At 41.3% G+C, this 22,992-nt stretch overlaps 1 protein-coding gene across 1 annotated transcript in view; it reads left to right on the top strand.

The window, feature by feature from the left end:
• Nucleotides 1-22,992, top strand: part of WDFY3 (WD repeat and FYVE domain containing 3) — a 254,837-nt gene that overhangs the window by 201,228 nt on the left and 30,617 nt on the right. The window contains exons 41-50 of the mRNA XM_029913674.1: nucleotides 402-629; nucleotides 7,323-7,376; nucleotides 9,775-9,943; nucleotides 10,919-11,082; nucleotides 15,932-16,080; nucleotides 16,575-16,695; nucleotides 17,147-17,232; nucleotides 20,258-20,338; nucleotides 21,871-21,925; nucleotides 22,279-22,398. Of these exons, the coding sequence (XP_029769534.1) occupies nucleotides 402-629; nucleotides 7,323-7,376; nucleotides 9,775-9,943; nucleotides 10,919-11,082; nucleotides 15,932-16,080; nucleotides 16,575-16,695; nucleotides 17,147-17,232; nucleotides 20,258-20,338; nucleotides 21,871-21,925; nucleotides 22,279-22,398 (1,227 nt within the window). The remainder of the gene's footprint in view (nucleotides 1-401; nucleotides 630-7,322; nucleotides 7,377-9,774; nucleotides 9,944-10,918; nucleotides 11,083-15,931; nucleotides 16,081-16,574; nucleotides 16,696-17,146; nucleotides 17,233-20,257; nucleotides 20,339-21,870; nucleotides 21,926-22,278; nucleotides 22,399-22,992) is intronic.

The following is a 22,992-nucleotide window of genomic DNA, read 5'->3' on the forward strand; positions in this document are numbered from 1 at the left end:
TAATGTAATATCTGTATTATGTTTAAGTATGGACAGTCAGAGAAGGGATCCAAAATAAAATTAATTTCTTCATTCAACAAAGCCCTTTCCAGAATACTTGCATTAATGTTATGCATCTTATATGTTTATCATTTACAAGTAGCTTTAATTAAAAAAAAGAAAGAAAGAGAAGCAGGCCCATTTGTCACTGACAAAAAATGCACTATAAACCTTGGCCATAATAAATTGTTGCTGGAAATGTAATTAAAATAGCATTGAGGTGCTACTATAACTTCAAATCAAACTCTGTATTAACTATATAGTGTTGTGCACTTTAACCACAGTCATTTCTTTGAAACCAGAAGCTCTTTTGAAATGTTATTTTGCCTTGGTTGTTAACCTGTAAACCTTTGTATTTACAGCGTCAGCAGAATGCATTAAAATATGTGACAGAAGAGTGGTCTCAAATTGAGTATGAACTATTAAGGGAGCGAGGTTTGTGGGGTCCTCCCATTGGCTCCCATCTGGATAAATGTATGTTGGAGATGACAGAGGGACCCTGCAGAATGAGGAAGAAGATGGTACGAAATGACATGTTTTATATTCAGTATCCTTACATGCCAGAAACTGAACAAGAGACAAATCTACTGGTAAGTGTACAGTATTTGAGTGTTTGTAATAGTTTTTAAGCCTTATTATTCTGAAGTGCAATGTTTGTTGTTTAAAAAAATATGCTCATCACAATGCATGAATTCAGTCTAGTTGGTATTACTGAAACTGGTGGGAAGATTAGCATGATTGGAATGCTAAAAATCCTGCCCATAACCTATGTGGGAGGGATCAAGTGGGCAGAAAGAGAGTGAAACGGCACAGTGTCAAAAATATTACATTTTTCCTAGTCATTAACATCTCAGAAGCAAATTACCTTGAATCCTTATCGATTGATGTTTGAACAGATAAAGCACAAGAGGGGGTACTATTAGGTACCTGCTACAGACCGCCAGTGATGCTAGAGAACAGGATGACCGACTCCTTAAGCATCTGTCTATATTGTGTAGCAGAAAAAACTGTTGTCATGGGGACTTCAATATAGAATCATAGAATATCAGGGTTGGAAGGGACCTCAGGAGGTCATCTAGTCCAACCCCCTGCTCAAAGCAGGACCAATACCCAACTAAATCATCCCAACCAGGGCTTTGTCAAGCCTGACCTTAAAAACCTCTAAGGAAGGAGATTCCACCATCTCACTAGGTAACCCATTCCAGTGCTTCACCACCCTCCTAGTGAAAAAGTTTTTCCTAATATCCAACCAAAACCTCCCCCACTGCAACTTGAGACCATTACTCCTTGTTCTATCATCTGGTACCACTGAGAACAGTCTAGATCCATCCTCTTTGGAACCCCCTTTCAGGTAGTTGAAAGCAGCTATCCAATCCCCTATCCAATCCCCCCTCATTCTTCTCTTCTGCAGACTAAACAATCCCAGTTCCCTCAGCCTCGCCTCATAAGTCATGTGTTCCAGGCCCCTAATCATTTTTGTTGCCCTCCGCTGGACTCTTTCCAATTTTTCCACATCCTTCTTGTAGTGTGGGGCCCAAAACTGGACACCGTACTCCAGATGAGGCTTCACCAATGTCAAATAGAGGGGAATGATCACGTCCCTCGATCTGCTGGCAATGCCCCTACTTATACAGCCCAAAATGCCATTAGCCGCCTTGGCAACAAGGGCACACTGTCGACTCATATCCAGCTTCTCGTCCACTGTAACCCCTAGGTCCTTTTCTGCAGAACTGCTACCTAGCCATTCGGTCCCTAGTCTGTAGCAGTGCATGGGATTCTTCCGTCCTAAGTGCAGGACTCTGCACTTGTCCTTGTTGAACCTCATCGGGTTTCTTTTGGCCCAATCCTCTAATTTGTCTAGGTCCCTCTGTATCCGATCCCTACCCTCCAGCGTATCTACCACTCCTCCCAATTTAGTGTCATCTGCAAACTTGCGAGAGTGCAGTCCACGCCATCCTCCAGATCATTAATGAAGATATTGAACAAAACTGGCCCCAGGACCGACCCTTGGGGCACTCCTCTTGATACCGGCTGCCAACTAGACATGGAACCATTGATCACTACCCGTTGAGCCCGATGATCTAGCCAGCTTTCTATCCACCTTATAGTCCATTCATCCAGTCCATACTACTTTAACTTGCCGGCAAAAATACTGTGGGAGACCCTATCAAATGCTTTGCTAAAGTCAAGGAATAACACATTCACTGCTTTCCCCTCATCCACAGAGCCAGTTATCTCCTCATAGAAGGCAATTAGGTTAGTCAGGCATGATTTGCCCTTGGTGAATCCATGCTGACTGTTCCTGATCACTTTCCTCTCCACCAAGTGCTTCAGAATTGATTCCTTGAGGACCTGCTCCATGATTTTTCCAGGGACTGAGGTGAGGCTGACTGGCCTGTAGTTCCCCGGATCCTCCTCCTTCCCTTTTTTAAAGATGGGCACTACATTAGCCTTTTTCCAGTCATGCGGGACCTCCCCCTATCACCATCAGTTTTCAAAGATAATGGCCAATGGATCTGCAATCACATCTGCCAACTCCTTAGCACCCTTGGATGCACCACATCCGGCCCCATGGATTTGTGCTCATCCAGCTTTCCTAAATAGTCCCGAACCACTTCTTTCTCCACAGAGGGCTGGTCACTTCCTCCCCACGCTGTGCTGCCCACTGCAGCAGTCTAGGAGCTGACCTTGTTCGTGAAGACAGAGGCAAAAAAAGCATTGAGTACATTAGCTTTTTCCACATCCTCTGTCACTAGGTTGCCTCCCTCATTCAGTAAGGGGCCCACACTTTCCTTGACTTTCTTCTTGTTGCTAATATACCTGAAGAAATCCTTCTTGTTACTCTTAACATCTCTTGCTAGCTGCAACTCCAAATGTGATTTGGCCTTCCTGATTTCGCTCCTGCATGCCTGAGCAATATTTTTATACTCCTCCCTGGTCATTTGTCCAATCTTCCACTTCTTGTAAGCTTCTTTTTTGTGTTCAAGGATTTCACTGTTAAGCCAAGGATTTCATCAGCAAGGATTTCACTGTTAAGCCAAGCTGGTCGCCTGCCATATTTACTATTCTTTCGACACATCGGGATGGTTTGTTCCTGCAACCTCAAAGGATTCTTTAAAATACAGCCAACTCTCCTGGACTCCTTTGCCCCTCATGTTATTCTCCCAGGGGATCCTGCCCATCAGTTCCCTGAGGGAGGTGAAGTCTGCTTTTCTGAAGTCCAGGGTCTGTATTCTGCTGCTCTCCTTTCTTCCTTGTGTCAGGATCCTGAACTTGACCATCTCATGGTCACTGCCTCCCAGGTTCCCATCCACTTTTGCTTCCCCTACTATTTCTTCCCGGTTTGTGAGCAGCAGGTCAAGAAGAGCTCTGCCCCTAGTTGGTTCCTCCAGCACTTGCACCAGGAAATTGTCCCCTACATTTTCCAAAAACTTCCTGGATTGTCTGTGCACTGCTGTATTGCTCTCCCAGCAGATATCAGGGTGATTAAAGTCTCCCATGAGAACCAGGGCCTGCAATCTAGCAACTTCTTTTAGTTGCCGGAAGAAAGCCTCGTCCACCTCATCCCCCTGGTCTGGTGGTGTGTAGCAGACTCCCACCGTGACATCACTCTTGTTGCTCACGCTTCTAAACTTAATCCAGAGACTCTCCAGTTTTTCTGCAGTCATACTGCTCTCTTACATACAATGCAACTCCCCCACCTTTTCTGCCCTGCCTGTCCTTCCTGAACAGTTTATATCCATCCATGACAGTACTCCAGTCATGTGAGTTATCCCACCAAGTCTCTGTTATTCCAATCACATCATAGTTCCTTGACTGTGCCAGGACTTCCAGTTCTCCCTGCTTGTTTCCCAAGCTTCTTGCATTTGTGTATAGGCACTTAAGATAACTCGCTGATCGTCCCGTTTTCTCAGTATGAGACAGGAGTCCTCCCCTCTTGCGCTCTCCTGCTCGTGCTTCCTCCCAGTATCCCATTTCCCCACTTACCTCAGGGCTTTGGTCTCCTTCCCCTGGTGAACCTAGTTTAAAGCCCTCCTCACTAGGTTAGCCAGCCTGCTTGCAAAGATGCTCTTCCTTCTCTTTGTTAGGTGGAGCCCGTCTCTGCCTAGCACTCCTCCTTCCTGGAACACCATCCCATGGTCAAAGAATCCAAAGCCTTCTGTCCGACACCACCTGCGTAGCCATTCGTTGACTTCCACAATTCGACGGTCTCTACCCAGGCCTTTTCCTTGCACAGGGAGGATGGATGAGAACACCACTTGCACCTCAAACTCCTTTATCCTTCTGCCCAGAGCCACATAGTCTGCAGTGATCCGCTCAAGGTCATTCTTGGCAGTATCATTGGTGCCCACATGGAGAAGCAGGAAGGGGTAGCGATCCGAGGGCTTGATGAGTTTCGGCAGTCTCTGTCACATCGTGAATCCTAGCTCCTGGCAAGCAGCAGACCTCTCGGTTTTCCCGGTCGGGGCGGCAGATAGATGATTCAGTCCCCCTGAGGAGGGAGTCCCCCGACCACCACCACCCTCCTCCTCCTCTTGGGAGCGGTGGTCGGGGAACCCCTATCCCTAGGACAGTGCATCTCATGTCTTCCAATCGGTGGAGTGTCCTCCTGCTCCTTTCCCTCAGATGTATCATCAGATGTATCACCATCTAGTCCACTCTCCGCATTAGTACCTGTGGAGAGAACATGAAAACGGTTGCTCACCTGTATCTCCATTGCTGGTACATGGACGCTTCTCTTTCTTCTTCTGGAGGTCACATGCTGCCAAATTTCTTCACCGTCTCTCTGTCCCCGCTGCGCAGCCTGTTCTGATTCTTCAGAACATTGTGCCCGTAGAAGCAAATCCTGATGTCTGTCCAGGAAATCTTCATTTTCTCTTATGCAACGCAGGGTCGATACTTGTTTCTCCAGACCTCCAACTTTCTCTTCCAATATGGAGACAAGCTTGCACTTTGTACAGACAAAATCGCTTCTGTCCTGTGGAAGAAAGACAAACATGGCACAACCTGTGCAGGTTACAACAGCTGAATGCTCACCTTCCATATTACCTTCCTTCTAAGAGCTTCCTCAGCTGTTGCAGTAACTACTCATAGAAGCCTGCAAGATGAAAACCTCAGTGGGCTCTCCCCAGGCGAACTCCCTCTGTTAGCCTCCGCTGTTCGCCGTTCAGCTGGTTTGCTGCTGACTGCCTTTTTATAACCATAAGGCCCACCTGGAACAAAACACTCCCAATTCACACTTTTCAAACAAACAATCAAGCACACGGTCAAACTGACAAACCGTCCCCGCAACAGACACTCAGATACGCACCAATACAGCCCCCCTAATGCAACACTTAGCGTACCTCCTCTCGGACAGATCCCAGGCAAACTCCCATAAATGATGTATGCTGGAGATCTCATGCTACCAATACTAAGACACCCTTTGAATTTCTAAAAATTGTAGATGACAAATTCCTAACTCAAAAAATGTTGCACCCACCTTGGGAAAATTCTATATAAGACCTCTTGACAGATAAAGAGGAATTGATAACAGAAATAAAAATTAGTGATTACTTAGGTGCAAGTGATCATAACCTAATTATTCTGTTTACACATCATAAATGTGAAGTCCAAACCAGCAATATATATACACATTTGGTGCTTTAAAAGGCCAGTTTCACAAAGCTGAATACAATTTAACCAAATTGGTTGAGACTATAAACAAAAAATGTCAATTATAATTGGAAACTGTTTAGGACCATTTTACTAGATGCTTAAAAAGCCACAATTTCACAATTGAAAAAGAAGGCTATGCTGGTTAAAAATCCACTAAGTCTTGGAGGGAAAGTGAAAGAACCAATTTAAAATAATAATTGGGAAAAGGGAGAAGTCGATAGCAATGAAGAGGAATTAGAAGCTAAGAATTGTGGAAAATTGATAAGAGAAGGGAAAGGACACAAGGAGAAATCTGGCTTGCAGAATTAAGGACAATAAAAAATTGTTTAAGTATATTAGGAACAAAAGGTATAGGCCTGTTAGTTGTATTAATTTCGTAGAGTGGTACATTTTCAAAACATTGCATGAGGAATTAGTTCTTAAAGTTTTCATGCATATTAAATTACCAGTGGCATCGCTAAAAAAAGGTGCAAGTGGTGCAGTCACGCTGGGCCCAGCAAGATGGAGCAGCGCTCCAGCACTTCACCTGCTGCATGGGCTCGCCGTGCCACTCAGTCAAATTTGGCCTTGCCACACTCCTTACAACAGAGGGGCACCCAGACCAAATTTGAGTGGTATGCGACAGGGTGCGCAGGGGTTGAAGCGCCATTCAGGTTTGGCCCAGTCACCCCTCCATCATCACAGGGACAGCTGAGCCAAATTTTGAGTGGTGTTGGAACCTGGCCAGGCCAAATTTGAGTGGCGCTGCAACCACATGCGCCAGTTTGCAACGCCACTCATCACTCAAATTTGGCTCTCACCGTGGGAGAGTGATGAGAGCAAGCGGAGCTGCTGGGCAGCCAGGAGTGGGGGAGGGCCATCCCAGCCCAGGATGGGAGCAAAACGCTGTGCTTTGCGGGGCAGGGTGCCAGTGAGTGGCAATGAAGTACTCAGGATGGTGGGTGAGAGTCTGGGAACTGAGTTGTTGGTGGGCTGTGGGGAGTGCTGGGGGTGGGGGGTTGTGGGGCAGGTGGGGGATGCTGGGAATCATGATGTTGGATGTAATCAAAATTTTAGATTTTGGAGTTGGGAAGGATTTCCCTAATCTGTTATTGCACATGGCCCTCTAGGGCCTTGTTACACCACTGTAAATTACTGAGAGATTTTGATGAAAAGTAATTTATCTCATCCACTTCAGTAATTCTGAGCAAAATGGATACCATATTCCATTAATATAGATCAAACTCTAGGCCTACTGACCTAGATTAGTGTGCACACCTGACTTGCACACATAAAAATACTAATACACATGCATCAGTGTATTTGTATGCACATGTGCCCTTTTGTAACACGGATAATTCGTTCTCAAAGAAGGTATGTGTTCCCCATATTCATTTTGGAAGTCTCTATTTTATTGAGAAAATCCCAATCACATAGAAATGAGTATTCAAGGTTTTTTTAAAGAATTATGAATGAAACCAACTAATAATGCAAAGTTCTGACCACACTAGGCTAGTTTAGATAGTGAGTATATTTCACTCTTAGTTGGAGTTACACGTACACGCAAAGAGGAGAACATACCATCAGGCATTCTTCCCAAAAGTGATTTTTTTCTGATATGTTTATACTTAATGCCCTGTTTTCAGTCTGACTTCTCAAGTAAACCTCCTGAGACACCTGATGATACCATTCCTCAAAAGGTAAAGAAACAAAATTACCCACTGAAAGAATGTCAAACAAATACAAATGTTTTTCTGCATGCTAGGCAAACTTAACAAGGCTTCTACGATTGGCTTTCAACATTGTTCCTTCAGTAAATATTTTCAGGATTAAAGATTTCCAATATTCACACCTAGAAGATGTTGCTGTGTTTTCTTCAGTCTTCACTTCTTATAACGTTCTGTGGCTCTTGCCTTCTTTGCTGCACACTAACAAGCTGTGTTGGGCTGTACTCTCACTGTTCTCACTGTAAATGTATATTGGCTTGGGATCTGAATTAATGGACTATGAAACATGTTTAGTAATGGGCAACGTGGTAATTTTGTGTCACTTCGGAAAACTAACACCACTATTAAAATATATTTTTTATTTGCTCGTTGATCATTTTTGACATTTGGAGCATGCCTTTCTCAACTGTATTGCATTAGTGTCTTGTGCTAGTAGAGGGTTTAGAAAGTGTTCCTCATAAAAAAGAAATAATATTTTTGGAATAGTGAGGCTGTATCCATTTTGTTGTTGGAACCAAAATCAAAATTTTTATTTCCCCTTTTCCCCCAAATCCTTTCCTCCTTCTACAACTTTGTCATTAGAAAATAAGGTGCATAATGTAATGAACTGGTATTATGTTTCAAAATATCAAACATACCTAAAAAGAAATTGGAACTTACACATTACTGGCCATTCTGTATACAAGTGTAAATGTAATTTTGCTTTCATATGCAACTGTGTTCAGTCGTGCCCATCACTAAGTATGGTATGTGGGATTCATTCACTTCTTTTGAATTAGACATGTTGTTAAGCTCAAATATATGAAATAAAAGTGGTTATTATTTAAGATGTTAAATGTAATGGGTTATATAGTTACAATTATCATTTCTATCATTTTAAATGTTTGGTGGTTTTGGGGCGTGGGGGTATTGTTTGGATCCCCCTCCCCCAGTAGCTTGTTCAATGATTATTTCCAGAAAAATACTATGGCAATAAACACTGTCATTGTAACAGCCATAATCCAGTTATCTGTTGCTAAAGCACCATGACACACTGTTTGTCACTCTTCTCCTACATGAGTCAGCGACTCTAAACAGATAACTTACATCTTTACGTTTTCGAGTAGATAGTATTAACTGGGAAATCTCCATATCAGTAACCTGCATCTTTTAATATTTTAGCACATCTGTTCATAGCTGTGCTATTTTATCTACATGAGTTGTTGTATTGCCCAGTATCAATAGGCGAATTACATGAAGACTAATGGAAATACAAAAAAATGTGGTTTTCAAATAATTATTACAGGAGCACATGAAGGAAAACCTACACTCATTAGATTGGCAGATGGTAGCGTATGGAACCACTCTGGGTTTATGCTAATAGTTCTAGAATGGACAGGAACAATTATTTGTTTTCATGGGAAAAGTGTTATCAAATAAAGATTTTTTTAAAGTTCCAGAACTTAACTTGTATAAGAGCTGGGGTTTTTAGCTTTTTTTTTTTTCTTCCAGCAATAGCCAGAGAAGAAAACCTTCACTACAGGTTCCAAATCTAACTTTTCCACATCCACATAAATTAGTTCATTTTTTCACTTCGGAAAGAGGCACATTGCTCATTTCATCCTTACCTTTTTTTATCCCCAACTTTACTTCTGTGATCACCCGAGCATGTTTACTGTCCTGATTTTGTTATCTGTCCTTTTAATTATAATAAAGTCATTGTAATCAGATGTTTAACACAAGAATTAACCTCCAAAAGAAACACGTGTAACGTACATTTATAGCCAGAATCTCCGGGTAGAAGCTGGAGTTACTGAGATAATTTGCAATAGTTCTCCCAAGGAGACAGGCTGCAAATTAGTTACATTAGTTAAAGATGACCATTTTAGGGCCACTCTCCTGCCACCACAGGTTTGTAGAATATTAGTTAAACCTTAGTTAAATGTTTCTGAGTCTTAAATCCAACTCCCTGGCTATTGTGTGATTTAATGCACATCAGTATCTACACATCTTTACCTTTCTTTGTTGTAGAATATTATTTAAACTAATGCATATATTGTAGGGAACGACAAAATAGATAAATAAATCTTAAATGCAAGTTTGTCTTTTTGTGGCAATTCATAACACACTGGCCACATTTAAAAGCTCTATATTTCAAGTTTGGTCATCATTTCCCAGTTTGACCACCATTTCTGTGACTGAATAGCTTCCTTGCAAATCCATTTAGGAATTAAATCTTACATTTTATACATAAGTTTTAACTGGCTTATGATTGACCACAGATAAATACATTATATTGTTGAGCATTTACTGTGCACACAGTAGTCTTGGAAAAATTTCATTTCAGTTATTAGAGTTGACTTACTAAATATTTCATTCATTTACTTCTAAGAAACCTACTCGTTACCGAAGAGCTATAAGCTATGACAGCAAGGAATACTACATGCGCCTGGCTTCTGGAAATGCTGCTGTTTTCCAAGATACTATAGAAGAGAGTTCAGAAGGTGAAGCCACTCAGCAGGAGCCAGAACACGGCGAAGACACTATTGCAAGAGTTAAAGGTAAGTTCATCGTTCTGTCTGTATTTTGAAATAACCTATTTGATGTTAAAAGTTTAACTTTTTTAAACTTGCTTCTCCATGAATGAGTCTGGATTTCTTCAAATTACCAGTGCCGTATAAATTAAACATAAGCGTCCTGTAGGTCCCCATTTTACTGCCACAACTTTAGGAGGTTAATTTTGAGATCCACATGTTTTTGCAAGGTGACTTCAGCTACTACTATCATCAGCCAGACAACAAGAACCTTTTAAAAATGTATGTACGCACACATGTACAAGACAGTTGAGTTTAAAATAACTGGGAAAGAATTAGATAAACAGTTGTTCTTGGGGGGGGGAAGACCCTTTCCTTTACATTCATAGAACTTGTTAGAGTTGGGGGAGACTTTAGTTTTAAGTCACTGTCATGTCCCTTCTTGATCTAAAAGTCCTGACTAATCTGCTTGAAATCACAGAAAATTACAGAGATGTTAAGAGAACACACAACCACAACACGCTTCACGGAACAGAAAAAAACAAAAAATAGTGTGTCAGCTCAATAGTCTGGATTTTAAGGTTTAACAGCTCTTCTCTTATCTGGTGATAGGCTTTCAAATTCTCTGTCTCAGCTGCCAGAATCTCACCTCATCCGCTCACCATGCGTGCACATGGCTCTGGTCATTTGGGACAGCAGGGATGCCAAGATGTTCAGGCTCGAATATGTAAAATTAAAAGTTAAGAGCTAGAACAGGGCGGGTAAAAAGGGGAAAAGTGTAAGTTCAGGACATGCTCCCGCAGTGGAAAGGCAGTAGTATTGGTGATCAAGATTGAGGTGTAGTGGGCAAACTGTGAGGGGAAACGGGCACTGTATTGACTAGCACTGCTATTGGCTTATGCCCGTTTGATTACATTCCCACTTATTGGACTCCAGATCTGTATCCCCCAAAACCCTGCAGTGTTTGTCAATACATTGATTGTCTCTCTGATTACTATGCAGGTCTGGTAAAGCCTCCTCTGAAGAGATCTCGCTCTGCACCTGATGGAGGAGATGAGGAAAACCAGGAGCAACTGCAGGATCAAATAGCTGAGGGTAGTTCTATAGATGAAGAAGAAAAGACTGATAATACAACTTTGCTGCGACTGCTTGAGGAAGGAGAGAAGGTACAGTACTTCAGAAATACTGATCATTTACTTTATCTGGATTTCTACTTTGTCCCTTTCTCTGATTTCTCCAGGTGTGAATATTTAAAACATGAACATTGATCATACATGTCAAAAGGAGAATTAAAAAAAAAAGTCCTAAAAAGACCTCCCTAACTCCACCTTTTCATCCACCACACATCTCCAATAAACCCCTCCTCCCAATGTCAATCCTGGAGAACAAGCAGATCTTACACTATGCCAGATGGTCACCAAATATAAGCTCTGGTGGGCAGTGGGCAAGTGCATTCATAGCCAAGGATGGGTCATTCTACCTCCAGACTCCTTTCTATTAAACCAAAGAGTTGTTAGATTAAGCGTCCCAGGTGTCTGTACCTACCGTGATATTACACAAGGAGAGAGGTATCCGTCTCAGAACCAAAAATGCAAACCATCTCATGTCTAGGATATTTAAATATCAATTAATGTGCCAAATAAGCATTACTTACAGAGAACTACATACAACAGATATGAAAATATTAATATAACAATCTTGATTTATATTCAAATTCATCTTCCTTCACCTTATGCCAGCCTAAAATGTTAAATCATTAAAAATATGTATTTTATTCTTGAGAACATTAAAAGGCTGCTCTGTGATTGCTTTGGGTTCCATGTTTTGTTGGTCTGATGAGAACCTCTGAACAAGCATGCACTCAAGGATGAGTGACACATTGATGGACTACAGTTTGAAAATGATGCCCCGGAAACATGAGTAATGATTAGCTCACTGTGAACATGTGTAATATTCTAAAAACAAAAATATGTTTAGCTTGCATTTTGTGATCACAGCATAGCTAGTTATTTTGTTTAAATCTGTTTTATTGCAGTAATTCAGTTATGGTACTGAAAATGGGAAAGTACAGGTTTATCTTTTTTGATAGCATAGAAATATATTTTCCTGTAAACACCTTACAACTTCATGAGTGTATTTTTTTTCACAGTGACTAATTTGTTTTAATATTGAAATAATATATTCAAGCCCAGACATTGCACTGGTTTCACTTTGATTGTATTCTGTTGTATTTTTCTTGTCTGTTATTGAACGTTGCTTAAAACATGAGATGCTTTTATGCTGTCCAGTTGCAGACCTTTGCAAGAAAATAGCACTAGTACAATATGTTTGATTCAGACCTGTGTACCAGCAGGGCAACAAAACGTAAACCACATTATGCCTCTTCACCGGTGTGCATTGGGGATTATATGAGGTGGTGTCTAAAGAAAAGGGTAAAAAGGCCATCAGCGACCTTCCTCCCATACTTTTGCTGAGCTTGCTGAGATGAGTTGAATCTTTGCAGTGGCCCCCAGCATATGAGAGAGTATACATGAATACATACACTGTCGCTGCTGCTCCTACCTTCAAAATGTGAAAAACTGACCACTAATGACTTCTCCTCAACTGTCTGTCTGCTACAGCAGTCTGGTAGCATGTATCACCTTATAAATCTTGTTTAGTTTTTTGACATATCCAAGTGATTGTTATAAATATGAATGAACATACCATCAGGAGTGCCATAAAGTAGGGACAATTTGTTCTTATTCCCTATGGAAGGAGTATACTTATTGCGGTAATTTTCCTAAAAGAGATTTCAGCACCCTGACTAGCAAGCATCTCTCTCCTAATTTCATACACCACTTCGAATTTTTTCCCTTTAAGTCTACAGTAGATTGTTGACTCCTGCATGATTCATGTATTGAATGCTGCATGATTTTGCTTTGCTGAACAGGGTGATGGTGCTGAATGTGAAATATGTTGCTGCTTCTTCGCATAATGTCCGTATGGGTGTCCGACTTCAGGTGCGCACCCGCCTCTCAAGCCCTTGATCAGAGATTTTCAGTCACCAGTGTTTGTTCAGCGCACACATGTGCCCTACGCCGCCTCATGCTGGGTACCGAGGCTATATAAGGGCGCATGGGCAAACTGCCCTCAGTTCCTTCTCAACTGCCTGGGCCTGAGATGCAGCCCTAGCATGTCTACTTTGAGTGTGCCTCGGCTATCCTAATATTTCTATAGTGGTTGAGGTAATTTTTATAATTAGTTGTTAGTATATTTATAGTAAGTTTGTTAGATAAGTAGTGGGAGGATTGTTTTACCCCCTCTTTCCTCTCGGGAGACTTTTTTCCTAGCAGAGTGTGCCTGGCTCACTTGGTGTCAAACGTTGCCTCTCCTGCTGAGAGGCTATTCCTGTGAGTGATGGCCTCTCTAAGTGTGTCTGTTGCTTGGGGGAGTCCCATGGCTCCCAGGAGTGCAACTTCTGCCTGGCCCTCATGTCCAAGACAAGGAAAGACAGGGAGATTAAACTCAGATACCACCTGAGTCTGGTCAGGAGACTCCTCTTCCCTTCAGTACATCTGTCTCCAGCTACATCCAGTGCCCCTTCTACCTTGGTGCAGGCTGCCCTTGAGAAAAGGAAAACTTAGGAAGCTTCAGGGAAGGCTTCCAGAAAAAGGAGCCAGCTCCGAAAAAGTCAAGGTCTCCGGTGAGATCTATGGTCTCCAAAGCCCCGACCTCTCGAGTCAATACCATTGAGTCAAAAGACAACTCCTCTGGTACCAGCAGGGCCATAAAGTCCTGGAACACAAAGGAGAGAGACAGCACCAGTAGGGCCTTGGTACCTTCTACTAGCAAAGAGGGTAAACTTAGATGCTTGGGACTGGCACCATCGAGTTCCACCCAGCCATCTTTACCTACAAATTCAGCCCAGCTCTCAGTACCCATGCATGCAGTGTCCTCGGCACTGAGCAAGTGATGACATCAGACACCCAGGTGTCTACTTTGGTACTCTCACCATTGGTGGTACCATTGGCTTCAGCTACCGCGTCAGTATTGATCCTCTACTGGGTACCACAGGAGTTCAGATATACTAAGGACCTCTCAATAACGGATGAGCCAGAGTCCCTGCTCTTCATGGGTACTGAGCACCTCTTGGTACCGATACCCCGATCTCCAGACCACTGTTACCTTTATCATCCAAACTTGTAATCTCATCAAAAGAAATCAAGTTAGTTGGACAGGATCTGTTTTCTTTAAACCCATGTTGAATGGCATTAATTACATTACCCTCCCTTAATTCTAAATTAATCAAATCCCATATCAGCTGCTCCATTATCTTGCCTGGGATTGATGTCAGGTTTACAGGCCTATATTTACATAAGTCATCCCATTTACCCTTTTTGAAAATAAGCACATTATCTTCGTTCAGTCTTCTGGAACTTGTTCCATGCTCCAAGACTTACTGAAAATGAACATGAACAGTCCAGCGAGCTCCTCAGCCAACTCTTTTAAAAATCTTGGATGCAAGTTATCTGGACCTTCTGATTTTAAAATGTCTAATTTTAGTAGCTTCTGTTTAACATCCCCCAGAGATACTAATGGAATGGAAAAGAGGGTTGTCATCCCCATAGGATGAGACTATACCATGTTTTTTGCCAAATATAGAACAGAAATATTTATTGAACACTTCCACTTTTTCTGCATTATTATTGATAATTCTCCATTGCCATCTAGGACCAATACCATTGTCAGGATATTTTGTTCTAAATATATTTTAAAAACTCCTCCTCCTATGTCAAAGGTTCATTTGTAAAGAAAATTAAAGCAAAATCTATTTATCCAATTCTGAGTTAGATTAAATTTAAAAAAAAAAACTTTCTGCTCGGTAAAGACAGTTGCATATACACATAATAATTTAGTGCAAAAATGGCTGAACTTTACAAGCTGGAACTTTCCAGGTTGCTTATTTCTCACTGTAATGGTGGTTCAATATAATTAAGTTAAAAAAAATTGTAACTAATTGGAGCAGGAGGTTCCATTAGCACATGAGCATTGTGTCCAGTCCTCATTGGGTAGTTATGAGAATGCTGCGCTCACCGTTGAAGTGGACTGGCTCACTATGTGACTGAACAACTTTCTTAAAAGAGAGAGAAAAAAACTCTATTAAGATAATTATCCTGAAGTATTGCAGAAAACCAATCTACACTATTTCAGTACACCTGCTATCCAGTCTATGTTGTTCATCTTAAGGTATATGGGAAACAAACAGAAAATAATTGAAGTTCTTCAGCAATCATATGTAACCTACTATTGCTATTATTGTAGTTAGAATACCTCTTAACTGAAGATCATTGTCCAGTACTACTTGGCTTGTAGACAAGGTAGAATTAAAATTAATTTGTATATCGAACTAAGCTTGGAAAAGTCTTCAGTTTTCATATACACTGCCTGAATCTCAGATTAAAACATGTTTTAAGGTCTGTTGTAGTGCCTTGTTGTGTTTCCATTAACCCTTTGTCAGTGTCTGTATCGTTTCATTCCTGCTGGTTCTTCTGACAGATGACCACAATTTGGTTTGGTGTTTATTCTGTGGGATAATGGAGAAAAATAGTCTCCCATTTTAATCTACATTTTGTTGGTTATCTTTTAAACAAATAGAACACAACTGTTTTAGGTAATATTCGTAACAGACTCTTATGTCCTAGTAAATTCTCCTCCTTTTATTGAATCCCTGCTTTTATTCTTTTATGGATACAGAATACAATAGAAAGAAAAGAGTATATGATTGCATGTATATTGATGGGTATATATAATTTGTTCTGAATTGTACACAGTTTTATTATAGCCCATTTTTAGTTCATTTGTCTGATGCGTCTTTGTCATATATTTTAACTAATAAAACAAGTAGCACAGAATTGCTGTACTTAAAATAAGAAAATATTGTCTGGGAGAACAAGCCATAACTTCCAACAAGTCAACAGACTGAACTTGAGCTAAATTAAGCTGCTTTTGCTAATCCTATGGGTTTCATTACAGATTCAGCACATGTACCGCTGTGCTCGAGTTCAAGGTCTAGACACCAGTGAGGGACTCCTTCTCTTTGGTAAAGAACACTTCTATGTGATCGATGGGTTTACGATGACAGCCACCAGGGAAATACGGGATATTGAGACACTGCCTCCAAAGTGAGTGAATTAAGAGAGTCAGTTTAGCTTGTTTAGTAAATAGACAAGAAATATTGTGTGAAAGATTGAAGAACAAAACTCTATAATATCAAACTTAGAATGGTCATGCACCTGCACCTGCTTCCACAATTGTAGATTGATATGCACAGAATTACGTATAAATCATGTGTTGTTTAGCCGTGAACTCTAATTTCTTTTTCAGAGCATAGATGTCATGATTTTGGCTCTGTTATTCTTGGTTTTATTACTTATACTAATAAAATATCATAGAAAATTGTAGTTCAGCATAAAGATAATTAAGTTAAGCTTTGGAGAATCATTTTAAACTTTTGTTCACTGAGTTACAATAGTAGTTTTTCCTCTGTGGTGACTTTAAAAATAATAAGATTTATAGTTGCGGTCTGCCTGGCTTAACAAACTCCATACAGTTGAAAAATAGTTTTTGATATACATTGGTGGTCATTTTTAACTTTCCTTCCTCTGGTTACCTACAGTATGCATGAGCCAATTATACCTAGAGGAGCAAGGCAAGGTCCAAGTCAGCTCAAAAGAACATGCAGTATATTTGCATATGAAGATATCAAGGAAGTACATAAAAGGAGATACCTATTACAGGTGACTCTTGTTTTGTTTCGATTGGATGGGGATGGAGAGAATTTAGCCAGCATTGTTGTTTATTGAAAGTGTCACTTTAAAAATAATAATAATAATAATTCCTGAGGGTGATCAGCAGCTTGAAAGTGAGGCCATTTGGAGTCCCAAAATATGGATTGAGTTGCCTAAAATTAGCATCCAAGTTTGAAAATGTTGGCATATATACTTTTTACTTGAGGACAGAGTGTATTTTAATATTCTGGACATAGACTGACAGCACTAATTCGGACAGTTTTTAAGTTAGTTGGTGTCATCATTGTCAACTTTTCACTATGGCTAAACTGAGATCACCAAACTTATTTCACTTGTGAGCTACAACAGCTGATTCTAAGAGGTGACACACTAATTCATTAGTCCTATTGTTTGTAACATCCTTTGATATCCATATTTTTCCTCTGTCCTTTCTTTCCAGCCAATTGCTGTTGAAGTTTTCTCAGGAGATGGACGGAACTATCTTCTAGCTTTCCAGAAAGGAGTTAGAAATAAAGTCTATCAAAGGTATTCCAAAATGAGTTAAATTAGTGATTTAAACTGAGCATGATTAGTAGTGTTACTGTTTTTTAAAAAAAAGTTTCAAACATATTTGAAATTATTTTTGATAGCTATATTAGAATGGGCATAAGCCCCAGAAAAAGGGAGAGCACACCACATTACAGATTTAATCAATTTCATTGCAGGATATATCCGGCTCTGAAAACACCATACTATAGGCACCACAGAGAAACTGTACCAGTTAGTTAATCCATGGTCTGTAGATACTGTATTGTATATGACGCCCACATAGCACAGGGAAGGGCACAATAGAAATACTTAGGAACATTTGATGAGTTTTCTGCATTGTTTATATGTAATGCACATAGTATAGATATACTTGTAATGACTGACATTCCTTGTCCCTGAGTGTTGGCTGAACATACTGTCTTTGTTTGGATTATTCTCTGGTGACCCGGATATGTTGTATAAAATAAATAATTTTGGGATGGGAAAAGGAGATTTTACAGTTCCAGGCACATGGAGAAGAGGGCTGTGTGTACAGATAAAATAAGTTTGCTTGTGGATTTCAGACAAAAAGTGAGATCTGAAGAACAAAGGAAAGCCACTGGACATCTAGACATCTTATATTTGTTTCTGAGGGAATGCAGCTCAAGGTTGGATGAGAAAATGAGAGCCCACCGTTTCATGCCTATAACATCTTGCTGTCTGAAAAAGAAAAGAGTGTTGGTTTGTCTACACTAGAAAAGAGGTTGACGTAAGGTCCTTCTCAGACAGAGAGTAAACCTGTAGACCTCAACCAGATGAGTCAAAGTTAAAAGTGTTAGCCCACATCTATGCTGGAGATAAGGTTTGTGGTTAGCTAAAACACTCTGATCTTACCTCAACCTCTGTTCTAGTGCAGACAATAGAGATGGTTAGAAAAACTTGACAAAACACTTTTTCATCAGAATTTTCCATTTCATCAAAATTGAAACTTTCCACCAGAACGGTTTGATTTTGATGAAGGTCCAGTGGAACCCTGCCTACCTATCTGCCACCTCCGCTGAGTCAGACTTGGGGACCCCAGGGCTTCCAGGCTCCTCAGCAGCCCGCCAGATGCATTGCTTCAGAGTTTGAGTCAAGGACTGCAGGCCTCCAGGGTCCAGGGCTTCTCAGCAGCCCAAGCTTCCAGAGTCTACCACTGTGCAGCAGCCCAGCTGACCAGAGACCCCAAGGCTTCCAGAGTACATAGCTCTTTAGCTGGGGCTTCCAGGGTCTGCAGCACCGGACCAGTGTGCCATATGGATTGGCACAGAGTCAGGAACCTCACCGCTTCTGGGGTCCATGGCTCTGGGGCAGCCTGTCAGGCGGACTGCCTCAGTGTCAGGGCTCCATTCCCTTTCACGGGGAATTTTTGAAATTTGTGTGGGGGGGGGGGTTGTTCAGAATCAGAATGAAACCAAATTTTGAAATATCTGAATTCTCCACGAAATGGAATTACCTTTCTCCACACAGACACACCCACAGCTTTTTGCAGTACTAACAGATATTCAACTAAGGTATAACATTTTTATTAGTTTGACGTTGTGTTGCAGTTGCCAGAGCAGTTGGGCAGCATGGCTCTCCCACACTAGTGGACTACTAGTTTTTCCTGGGTTATGACCTCTCACCTAATCAATGCATTTGAACTGTGCCTCTTTAATGCAAATACAGGAGGCAGTTCAGATTTATGCATTGGGCCCTGTGGCTTGTCCATACTGCATCACCCTTGTGTCATATTCTTCACCTGTTGATGCACAAACAGAGCAACAGTTCAGCAGTCCCTTTTTTAGAGCATATTTTGGAGCAGCAGCAAGCAGAATCCTTCAAAATGTTCCGCTAGCTATCTGCTGACCAGGACCCCCTACAGAACTCCTTCTCTGTCTTCTGATTGTTGTGGGGCTGCCACATGGGGCATGTGGAAGGGCAAGTCTGTGTGGAAGCCATCTTAGGAGCCACAAAAGGAGAGTTCTGGCACAATTGCTCCCAGCCGACAAACCTGTGGCCTGCCAGAGAAAGGAGCACAGAGTCTGGGTGGCATCCCTCCCACAACAGCCGGATGCCTCTGGAGACACATCCACAAGGGCCGAGTTAGCTTGTTTCACCACCTGGAGGTCAGAGAGCCAGAATCTCCTCACCAATCAAGAATTCTTCGAGATTAAATTCAAAAAATCCCTCACCTCTCCCATCCCAGTCCAATCCAAAGGTTAAAGCTTCAGAGTCCTGTCCATATTTAAGTGGATGACTAACTTGGTACCTTGCTTGTTGGTGTAGGAGGAGGATGATCCCTTGTATCATCTCTTCATAGAATATCAGGGTTGGAAGGGACCTCAGGAGGTCATCTAGTCCAACCCCCTGCTCAAAGCAGGACCAATCCCCAGACAGATTTTTGTCCCAGATCCCTAAATGGCCCCCTCAAGGATTGAACTCACAACCCTGGGTTTAGCAGGCCAATGCTCAAACCTCTGAGCTATCCCTCCCCCCAAGTTACATATTAGAGGCTAAAGAGCATAGGGGAACACACTCACACATGAGCCCCAAATAAGAAATAGACTGGTGCATCACCAAGGGTGAGAATCCTTCTCAGAATGCCTGAAAACAAGAAAAAAGCGAAAAAACTCCCCACCTGGTCATCTTTCCTGAGCTCCAGATCCTCTCTTGAAGAAGGGAAATTCTGTGTTTTGGATCATGTTCACCCCAATCAGAAGCAGAGAGAGACAATTCCTCTTGACATAATTGAGACCAGGGGGAGGAAGTTAGTGTCTTCTATTGATATCCAGAAATGCTAAACTTGCTACATGTGTTAAATATGAGATTTAAATGTCTAACTTTGTTTGCAAATAGGAGATTGGGAGAGCGAGAGCGAGTAGTTAATTTTTTTTTAAAGAATTTACATGGCTGCTTGGAATCAAGTTGCCACTTGAACTGAGTTTTGGTGGTTGGATTCTCTTAAATAAAAGGTACACATGGAACATAAATGTAATTAATTTTATTCTTTTAACTAATGTAGGTTTTTGGCTGTGGTTCCATCTTTAACTGACAGTTCAGAGTCTGTGTCTGGACAGAGACCTAACACCAGTGTAGAACAAGGGTATGTGGTTCTTTTCCTAAAAATCTATTGCTCAGAATGTCAAGTGAAGAGACTGTTGTTTTCAGTGTTTGCTGTAGTCGTGTTGGTCCCAGGGTATTAGATAGGCAAGGTGGGTGAAGTAATATCTCACCAAGCTCCTCATCAGAAGCAAGCTCCCTACAGACCAGGACCCACCAACTCAAAGCAGCACCAGACCCTGCTGTAACAACAGATGCAAAGTCTGCAGACATATCTCCACCGCTACAATGATCTCTCTCTCTCTCTCTCTCTCTCACACACACACACACACACACACACACACACTCACACACTCACACACACACTCACACAGACACACCCCTCATCCAGTGCACTAAGTGCCCCAATAACAACTGTCGGTGAAACCAGACAATCGCTACACTCTCGAATGAACTCTTACAGAAAAATGATAAGACAAAAACACCCTATCACCTGAGGATGAGCACTTTTCACAGAGTGATCGCTTTATATCTGACCTATCAGCTCTTGTCCTCAGAGGAAACCTGCGCAAACCTTCAAAAGACAAGCCTGGGAACTTAAATTCATAATTTTGCTAGACACTGAAAATCGTGGTCTTAAAGACACGGGATTTATGGCTTATTACAACCATCTGTAACCCACTAACCCCCTTCTTTTGTCCTATGACTACAGAGGTGTTAACTGGCCACTTCACTTTGAATGGTCTCTTACATGTTAACGCCTTGTGCTAAACAATCTGTTCCAGCTTGTATTTAGCTGTGACTCTCTGAGTGCCTTTCCCAGACCTGAAGAAGAGCTCTGTGGAAGCTCAAAAGCATGCCTCTCTCACCAACAGAAGTTGGTCCAATAAAAGGTATTCCCTCACCCACCTTGTCTTTTTAAATAGAGACTTATGTTGTTTAAAGTTCTGGATCTTCTGGAGAACTATGTATCTTCCGTGCTGAACTGCACTGCCTTGAGCCAGACCAACAAGAGTGATTGGAGATGCTAGGTCTAAAAATGCTGATCATCAGGAAGTTATTAGTGAGAAAAAGAAAAGGGAAATTCACATAAAACTTTTGATTTTACAAATTGCCTTTAACTGCAATTGCCTTTAACTTACAAATCCTGTTGGCACCACTGTTTTCCAACAAAAGTTATGTATATTATGTGAATTAACATTATTAATAAATTAATTTGGTTACTGTGAAATAGATTTCAGCATGAAAAGAACTTGATCCAACGTATTAAATAACTGTTCATAATGTGGGTCTTATAAGGTTAATTTGTCCTTGCACTGAAATGCATAGTTAAATGTTTTAATTACCTTTGTTCAGAAGTCAGCTAACATTTGTGCACTGATTTATGTGGGTGTCAGTTTGATAGGCATTGTACAACATTGCTAAGGTATAGTAGTGGTAATCATTGGTACTCTACTAGAGAGTAAAATGTAGATATTCAAATTCTAATGCTTTAAGTTTTGTACCATGTTATAAAGATGCAGCCACAATATTGTGCTAAATAGAAAAATACTGACACATCCTTATTCCTATTAGGTCTGGCTTGCTTAGCACTCTAGTGGGAGAGAAATCTGTGACACAAAGATGGGAGGTAAGTATGAGAGTTCTACTGTGCTTATATTGTAGGAAAAGCCAAAATTTATAGTCATATGCAATGAAATATTTGAATAAAATGTGCTCATGTTCAGCAGGTTGAAAAATATAGTACCCTGGAACACTCCTCTCCACAGCAAATTGCTTTGCAGTATTTTGAAAGAAACAAGATTGTTTGCACCATTAGACGTGTGAGACAAAACAATGCAGTAAATCTCAGAGAGTATTTCCACAAATCTTTTATGCTGTAGTTTGTACCTTGTTAGAGAGCAGACCACAGTGAAGATCTGTCAATTTAAGTGTTTGGTTATTCTAAAATGAACTAAAATGCTAATATTTATCCTTTTTAAGAGAGGAGAAATCAGTAATTTCCAGTACCTGATGCACTTGAACACTCTGGCTGGCAGATCCTATAATGATCTCATGCAGTACCCTGTCTTCCCCTGGATCCTTGCAGACTATGATTCGGCGGTAAATATGAAAACTTATCTATGTCATATTAATATTTTTACATGTTTATTTTTAAGGTGCACCAACACTATAGTTGGTTCACCTCAATGGAGCTGGGACGTATTCAGTTTTCCAAATCTTTAATTTCAGTTACTTTCTTACTACACAGATTCCTACAATGAGCTCCACGCAGACCTGTGACCCTGAACTGTGCAGAGTCCCATTGAAGTTAATGCGACTCTGCACAGACAAGGAGGACTGTCTACAAAGAGCTTGTTGCAGGACCAAGGCCGAAGTTTTTTTGCATGGTGGCCTGGTGATTGACATGGACACACATGCGCAGTGATGCTTTGTGTCATAAATTTGTTCCTTGTAAATCTCTGCTGTAGTTCTCTAGACTGTTTCCCAGTGGCTTTTGTGACATAGCGCAGCGGTTCTCAACCAGGGGTCTGCGAAGCCCTGCAGCTCAAACCCAGACCCTGAGCTCCAGCACCCCCCGTGCAGCTGAAGCCCCAATCACCAGCTCCCCCCACAGGGCTGAAGCATACAGCCCCTAGCTACCTCCTCCCTGTACCACGAGCTACCCCCGTCTGTGCACAGCACCTAGTTACCCAT

The sequence above is a fragment of the Terrapene carolina genome, unplaced genomic scaffold (assembly GCF_002925995.2).
Source record: "Terrapene carolina triunguis isolate 2854851 unplaced genomic scaffold, T_m_triunguis-2.0 Scaffold789, whole genome shotgun sequence".
Classification (NCBI taxonomy): Eukaryota; Metazoa; Chordata; order Testudines; family Emydidae; genus Terrapene; species Terrapene triunguis.